Raw genomic sequence first — 7,885 nt, 5'->3', positions numbered from 1 at the left:
TTATTTATTTATTTATTTATTTATTTATTTATTTATTTAGAGAATTTGTATTCTGTCCTTTCGCATAGCCTCCTCAGCCTTCAAGAGCTTTTCTCAAATTGGTTGCTGTTTTGGCCTTGCCCCTTCTGTATTGCCTACCACTATTATTTATTTATTTATTTATTTATTTATTTATTTATTTATTTATTTATTTATTTATTTAGAGAATTTGTATTCTGTCCTTTCGCATAGCCTCCTCAGCCTTCAAGAGCTTTTCTCAAATTGGAAAAAAATGGGCCTCAGGCTGAAGGAAGTTCTTTGCCTATGCTTCACCCTATCTAGAAAGAGAAAAAGCAGGGGTGGAGGAGGGACAGCAGGCCAGCACCTGCTTCAGCTGTTCATAGCTGATGAAGAAGATGTTGCTTTTGCCTTTCTGTTTCATCCAGCCTGAGATGTGGTCAAACCAGGATCCAAAGTACACTGCAGAAAGGAATGAAGATGATCTATTATTATTGTTGCTGTTGTTGTTGTTGTTGTTATTATTACACAAATAACATATCACAGTTAGGTTTACAGGGTATGAGCACAATCCTATAGTTACCTGGGGATACAGTGCAGTTTCTGACTGTATAGGTTCAAATTACAAAACAGAACAGCTTGCTTCAACAAAGAACCTTCATCCTGTTAAAGTGTAAACTTTAGCTTTCAATTAACAAGGTAAATAATCCTGCAAATTACAGTTACCTGGTAGAGCAGAACTTCTTTCACAGCCTGAGAGCCATTTCAGAGAAGCTCTGAGGGGTGCATTCAAATGAAGGGTGGGACCAAAACCCCCTAAAATACCAGTGTATTTTAGCTCAAGTTCCTACTGCCAAAAGCTAAACCTTGGGAAGAGGCATTTTGACATTTTAGTAAGGCAGAGAGCACCACAAGAGCCAGGAAAACACCAATTGTCTGGGGGAAATGTGGTCAGGCCAGGGAAATGGTGTGTGATGTTTGGGACACCCTCCAAGAGCCAAATTTCATCCCTGGGGTTAAGGTTCTGCACCCGTTTAAAGGATTAGCATGAAGCATGTACCCCAACAAAGGCAGGGAATGGTATATTTAGCTTCTTGCTAGATTATTTTCCTCATTCAGTGATTTCTTTGCTGGTTTGCCACAAATGAGAATTAACTCGATAATTCATTATCGCCTCATTCCCTTGCCAGAGCAAGGAACGTCTGGCAATTATCCTGCCAGCATCGCTTCTGCTCTGAACCATGCCTCAGAGCTGTGTTCCTCTGAGTTTCCCATCTGCTATACCTCTGGTCATCTCTCTGAGTCAAGAAAATGGATAGACGGAGCAACTCGGACCGTGCCTTGTTCCAGTGTTGCCCACCTTGCTGGCCTTGTGCCTGACCCCCATAGAACCAAAGATCCAAAGAGAAGCACCTACCTATGGACAGAGATATGAGGGGAGGTGCACCATACAAAAGAGAACCCATCCTTACTCCGCACATAGAGGCATCCCGAGGAAGGGACTACTGTGTTATCAGGCCCATAAAGGGAGAAATCTGTCAGGTCTACTTTTTCCCAGCTTTCTAAGAGGAAAACATTCCTCTGACAACATTTCCCTTCTTTGAAACCCTGCAAGATACAGAAGGCTTCTAAGGATTTGGAGGTGGCAGTATGATTTGCAGGCTAGTATTTGGTGAGGAGGCATATCCAATCTTCACTATATACTTGGACAAGTCAGTGCTGAGCAACCCTTTTTTGCTTTTCCCCTCCAGTCTGCCTGTTGCTGCATAGAACTAGGCTTCAAATGCAGCCTGTCCTCCAATTGTCCAGGAGAAGGAACCTGGGCCTGGACTAAGCAACCAAAGACAGATGATGTGCCTTAGTGGAATTTGTCCCGATTCCTATCTAATCCAGTGCTCCGATTCTCCAACCTGATGCCGCTGGGCAATTCACAGGAAAGGCCTGATGGGGTTAGCCATCTCTGCCTTTAACTGCCAGCAAAAGCTCAGGCTGTGTCTTTTCTCCATAAGTAGCTCTGCCCTTGCATCTTGTGCCAATGAGCTGCCAGGGATGGCTGTTAGATTTTCATTCAGGATACATACATGCTCTAACATCCTCCCCCTTTCCATTCTCCAACTCACCGTTCCCATTCAGAAAACTCTTCAGGAAGTGGTCGAAGGATCTGGGATCCTCAAATGGGGGACACATCTTGGAGAAATGATAGTAGGAAACTACAACATCCCGGGGATCCCTCAAGGTGTAAATCACCTGAGGAACAAATTTGTGTTACCTAGCAGAAGATATTGTGAGTGGAGAAACATCATCCTTTGGAATCAGCAGTGTGTACAAAGAATCATCCCTCCAAATGTCATAAAATTTGGAAACTTGCATGTTCTAAAATGAATGAATACCTGACATGAACATAAAGTTTGGCACTCATATTTATGGATGTTAAAAAGAGAAAACAGCACACAATTTAGTGATATGACACTACCTTTAATGCTGGAGTCTCCAGTGTGGCATCCATGAACACCAATTTGTCTGCAGACATCTCTCTTAGCATCCATGAGGCTCCCTGCCTTTATTGTTGTTTATTTTATTTCTAAAGACTTTTTTTTAAGTAACAGGAAGCTGGCATGCTACAAAGTACCCTGACACCTTCATTTAGGTTCAGAACAGTGGTTCTGTGTTTTGGAGCTCTGAGTCCCATGTCTGCCTTGTTCTTTGATGCTTGGGGGATTTAATTTTTAGTTTCATCAGTCTGCCACCTGGGCCATACCAAACACGGCAGCCATTTTATGAATGGGCAAGCCCTTCCCCATGACAGCCATTGTGTGAAAGCGCCCACAGCCAATAAACATATAAAGTAGATGGCATGACTGAATTGAGCTGCCTGTTGTTTCAGGTCATATTTAAACCATCCTGAGACACCAGTAGATGGATGGTCTATAAAAGCCATAAATTAAATAAAATTTGTGAGATTTGGAACTTCACATGTCCACAGGCTTCACATGTCCTTGCAATTAAACCAGGTACTGGCTCTCAACCTTATAAAAGTCTGGCCCAGAGTTTAAGTCTTAATGATAAAGGCATAACCCAGCTATGATTGCCTCTAAATCATTGGTAAAGAAGGGCAGGACTATGGATGGGTGTCATGCTAAATGGGCTAGTACAGCTTTCCCCAGCATGATTTTTTCCAGATGTATTGGACTACAACTCCCATTATCCCACCTGCCAAGGTAATTGGTGGTGTAGTCCAACACATTTGGGGAATAGCAGGTTGGTGAAGTCTGAACTAGTCAAAGAGGAAAGAGTGGAGCAACTAAGACAAGAAGTACCAAGAAAATATGTCTTCTCCTACATTTCTGGATCAAATTATCAAGTGTTATGCAACCTTGTAAAAGAGCAGGCTGGAGTCCTTCCCGTCATGCATGTGTAACCTCCGTGATAGCTCCCCATATCCCATGGTGTGATCCCCATGCATTACGTATCTTACCACCCACCTTAGCTTTGGAGCTGAAGAAGGCTTTGGGAAAGATCTGAATGGGTAAGTGGCAGGTGAGCAGACGTGGAGATGGAAGGTTTTGTGCTGCCTCCAGCCCCAGTTGGGAGGTGATCCAGGGAGCACGAGAGGAATTGGGGACATTTTGATTCCAGGTTGGATTACCACCATTGAGGATCAGGCTAAGGATCTCAATCATCCACACCGTTCCTTGATGGAAGGAAAACAACAACCACAAGAACTTCAGAGCTAAGCACAATCACATCTCAGTTCAAGGTAAGTTGCAATGAGTTCAGCGGGGCTTATCTCCAAGCAAGTGGATATATGACTGTATTATTTATTATTTTTGTTTATTTAATATCTATACCATGCGACAGCCAAAGCTCTCTGGGCAGTTCACATTCCTATAATCAGGAATGGGATTGTCCAAAATTCTAACGCAAGCAACATCACTTTGAACTTTTGAATTTTGAAGATTCCCAAGCTTTATGTTTAGGAATTCAGCTTTTAGGGTTACAAGTTTAAAATCTTAAACTTTATAACTTAACATCATGATCTTAACTTTATATCTTAAGTATCCATTTGTCAAATCCAAATATTGTTATGCATTACCCCCTACCCTCCAAAAACAGACTAGCAACAAAGGAATGTTGAAGGCATGGTGAGTCAGATCAGAAGCACACAAAACCATCTACAAAATTAAGTTAGGAACATTTGGTCAAAGATTTCCCACAAATTTGTTTCAGTTCCATTTTATCTGAAAATTACACATTCACCAGGGCTTAGTAAGCTCCTTTGCTCAAGGCTGAATTTCATTTTGAGGAAGCTTGCAATATATTGCATGCCCTAGCAGATAGTAGCAGAAAGCTCATCACCAAAAACCAAACCTTTGGGGAAGCATTTCAACATTTTTCAACCTTTTTGAAAGGCACACTGGGGGGAGGGGGCTGAAAAAAGCCCAGGGAATGATCAAAGGGCAAGTGTTTTGGGTAAAAGGGAAAAGCAACCCAGAGGGTGAAACTGGGACCCCAGAGAGCTGGATTGCACCTCAGTAGTTTTGCTTGCCTACGCCAATGGGGCCTTAGCCTTGACTCTTTTCCCTGCAGACCTAAGTATATCTATAGGTGTCAATGTGAGTTCCCCTTCTCCTTAGCATTATCTGCCATGCAGGAAAAATAGTCAAGGTATCATGGATGGGAAGGGAAAGGTTAACCCTCTCCTACCTGGGCATTTTGCTCCTTCCCTTCCAATCTCTTCCAAGGAACAATTAAACTTAGCAAAAACCTCCCACCAATGGTCAGGTAAAGGCTGGGCTTTGAATCCTTTAAGGTCATAGCAGTGGCCTTGTTTGGTCCTCAGTCCCAAAATTCCCAATCCCAGACATATCCCCTGAGAAAGGGTATGTGAGAGTACATCCATAATGCACTGGGGAAAACAGCCATGTAGCATTTTGCATAGGACAGCAATGTTTTCTTATGTTTTCAAAGTAACAAGCAGAGCTGTGCAATCCAGAATTCCAACCTGTCCAAGTGCAGAGTACCACTGGAAACCCAGTTTCCCACCCCTATCCCTCATGGAGTTTTGTCTCCTACCAGACTTTGGGTAAGTGATGTTGAAGATATCATCATCCCGCACTTGAAACTCATTCTCAGCAAAGCAAAGGCTTTCTGCAGAATTAAATCCAGGGGGAAACTTTAACCCTTTATATTGGACGGCCATTCTCTGTGAAACAAAGACAGGGGCTCAAGATAGTGGAAAACATATTGGAGGCAGATCCAGTTTAGACCACTGGGTGTGCTCAGGAGTCAGAATTCCCCAACATGCTCTGGCCAAAGGAAATAACTGAAAATAAGAAGCTGGTGAGCCATAAAAAGATTTTGGGCTGGGCTTGCCACACTGGTCAGCAGTGCAACCAGTTGCCAAGAGAGGTTGTACACACTAGAAACATTCAAGGCCAAAGTGGAGCGCCTTCTGAGTGGGATGGTGTGAACGACACCCTGCACCAGCAGGGGGTTGGACCCGACAGCCTTCTTGGCCCTTCTGACCATTCCATTCCATTCCATTCCATTCCATTCTATGAATCTGTGGATGAAGTAACTAACAGTGTGCTCCTATGCCTGTTTAGACCAAAACAGGCCCTACAGCTCCCATCCTTCCCCACTCAGCATAGATTATGCCTTAAAAGACATGCTTCTGCAAACCTTCGCTGCAATAGGAGCTGAGTCTGTGTTTCATTTCTCTTTGACCTTGGACTGTTTACAGTCCCTCACTCACCTTCACAAACCACATGCACACTCACAGAGCTCTAACATAGATAACACCTCATGCAACCAATGAAGTGGACTTTAGTGGGCTAATTATTATTTCTAGTCTCTAAGGCAGAGGTCCCCAAGCTTTTTCGTCCTGTGGGTAGACTTGGGAATTTGAGAAACGGCTGCTGTGGGCATCACCAAAAAATGCCTAATCACCTCTTCAGCACCTACCTGTCACATCATTAATAAGAGAGTTAACAATACAGCTAATGCTTCTTTTAAGCATATGTTTGGCAATGTCCGGTGGTTGTTCCTTCTTGGAAGAAGGTGACTGGAACAGCCTTTAATATTCACTGGTATTCACAGTGTTTTACTTTATTTTTCTGTTTAATGGAAATTAACAAATGCTTAGTGTAAATCCACCCTTTCAACAGCTAAACAAAACAGAACTGCTAAATGGCTGATACTGCAATACTGGAAGAATTAAAAATGCATTAATGCAATGGTCCAAGGGCCTCACAATAGTATTTGAACAAGTGAATAAGGATGTTACTTTCAGATGGATACTTATTTGGATATTTGTTCTGCTTTTGTTAGAGCCTTTGTATAATTGCTAGAAAGTTGCATGATTTCATGTGTACTCATTGCCGTGAATATATACAAATCCATGTGCATGTATAAAAACAAAGATAAGAATCTTTAAATAAAAAAGTTTCCAGGTGCCTGCGGGTACCAATTTGGGGCTCCCTGACAGGCACCACGAGAGGTTCCTCTGGGCATCATGGTATCTGTAGGTGCTGCCTTTGAGACCCTTGCTCAAGACTCTGCTGCCTGCCATGTCAAGTGAAAAACAGTTCTGAAGACAAGCATCCTGGATACTTTGATGCATCAGAGCCCTAAACCTGTTGTGTGCCTAAGAATATAAAAAAAGCCATGTTAGCACATACCAGAGGTTATCTAACCCAGCATTCTGTTTCCATGCTGGGAGTTGTGGACTTTTTTCTATCAAAACATGCATGGGATTGTGCTTTTAATAATAATATGCATGCACATCTTTTGTGGCATATTTTTGTGACCACTTTCTATAGTTTGCACTTTTATGTATTCTAGTAACAAATACTGCTCCACCCTTTCCCTTATCTCTCCAGAAGTAAAAACAATAGAAAGCTTTTTTAATGAATAATGAAAATCAAGCAAGAAGCCTGGAAAAGCCAATGGCTTGTACAGCTGTGGTTTTCATTTCTTCTCACAGGTTATATTGAAATAAACAACAATCATTGGATCAAACCCACACTGCATGGAAGGGAAAAGAGCTGCCTGTACAGGGCTGAGGCATGCTGGTGTGTTGGCTTGGGTTTCATTTTTGCCTGCCTGCTTTTGCTGTAAGAAGATGCCTGATAATATCAAGTAAAGGTTCTGATTAAAGCATGCAGAGGTCTTCCATCTCATGTCTGGTCAGAGAAAACTTACTCTGCAACGGTTTGCTTGTGTCTCCTATGAATGAGGAGGGCTGTACACATCCAGTGCACAAATCATCAAGCGGGGCTTTTTACTTGTGAAGGCCCCGAATCACACAGGTGCTCTGCACTATTCAGGAAAGATGTGAGAGTGCAGTGGTGTGCAAAAAATGCAAGGGCTGTCTGTGAGCTGGCCTATGCTCACGAGTGGCATGAGACCACCATGATCTCCAAAGGATGGGTGAGCATGATGTCACACCCCTGCGCATCACATGCATTCCCTCCCTGCAAAGCTGCCCGCTCACCTGTGAAGAAGACACTTTTCTGGGAAGTGCAAGGAGCAGGACGAGTCACAGACGAAGCAGCACAATCACAAAGATCAGTGGGGAATTTTGTTGGTGCGCCAACGAAAGGGGGCAGGATGGACTAACCCACCTGCACAGCCCAGCCCTAAAGGAGGCTTGATGTGTTGCTCTCCTATTAGGGAATTGAGAGGAGGGTTTTGCAATTTCACAAGTGCCTGCCAGGAGCAGCAGCCCACAGGCAAATCATTAACAGGATGCTGTGTTGCTGGCCTTGGTTTTAAAAGAACAGGAGGGGCAGCTTTCCTATGAGCTCCAGAAAGAAAGGGGCTCAGCCCCAGCAGCAAAACATCAGCACACAAGTGAGGGAAGCAATTGTGCGAGGGGAACAAGTGC

The 7,885-nt window shown here is 43.3% G+C and overlaps 1 protein-coding gene across 1 annotated transcript in view; it reads right to left on the bottom strand.

The window, feature by feature from the left end:
• Window positions 1-7,648, bottom strand: part of SULT2A1 (sulfotransferase family 2A member 1) — a 9,900-nt gene extending 2,252 nt beyond the window's left edge. Inside the window, exons 1-5 of the mRNA XM_044450118.1 lie at window positions 7,493-7,648; window positions 5,071-5,200; window positions 3,480-3,688; window positions 2,118-2,244; window positions 365-459 (exon numbers count right to left, since the gene is read on the bottom strand). Of these exons, the coding sequence (XP_044306053.1) occupies window positions 365-459; window positions 2,118-2,244; window positions 3,480-3,688; window positions 5,071-5,197 (558 nt within the window). The 5' untranslated portion in view covers window positions 5,198-5,200; window positions 7,493-7,648. The remainder of the gene's footprint in view (window positions 1-364; window positions 460-2,117; window positions 2,245-3,479; window positions 3,689-5,070; window positions 5,201-7,492) is intronic.
• Between the last annotated feature and the right edge of the window lie 237 nt (window positions 7,649-7,885).

Source organism: Varanus komodoensis, unplaced genomic scaffold (genome assembly GCF_004798865.1).
Source record: "Varanus komodoensis strain SLA01 unplaced genomic scaffold, ASM479886v1 scaffold62, whole genome shotgun sequence".
Classification (NCBI taxonomy): domain Eukaryota; kingdom Metazoa; phylum Chordata; class Lepidosauria; order Squamata; family Varanidae; genus Varanus; species Varanus komodoensis.
Note: the sequence above shows the minus strand (reverse complement) of the source record. Positions and strands in the feature narration are given on the sequence as shown.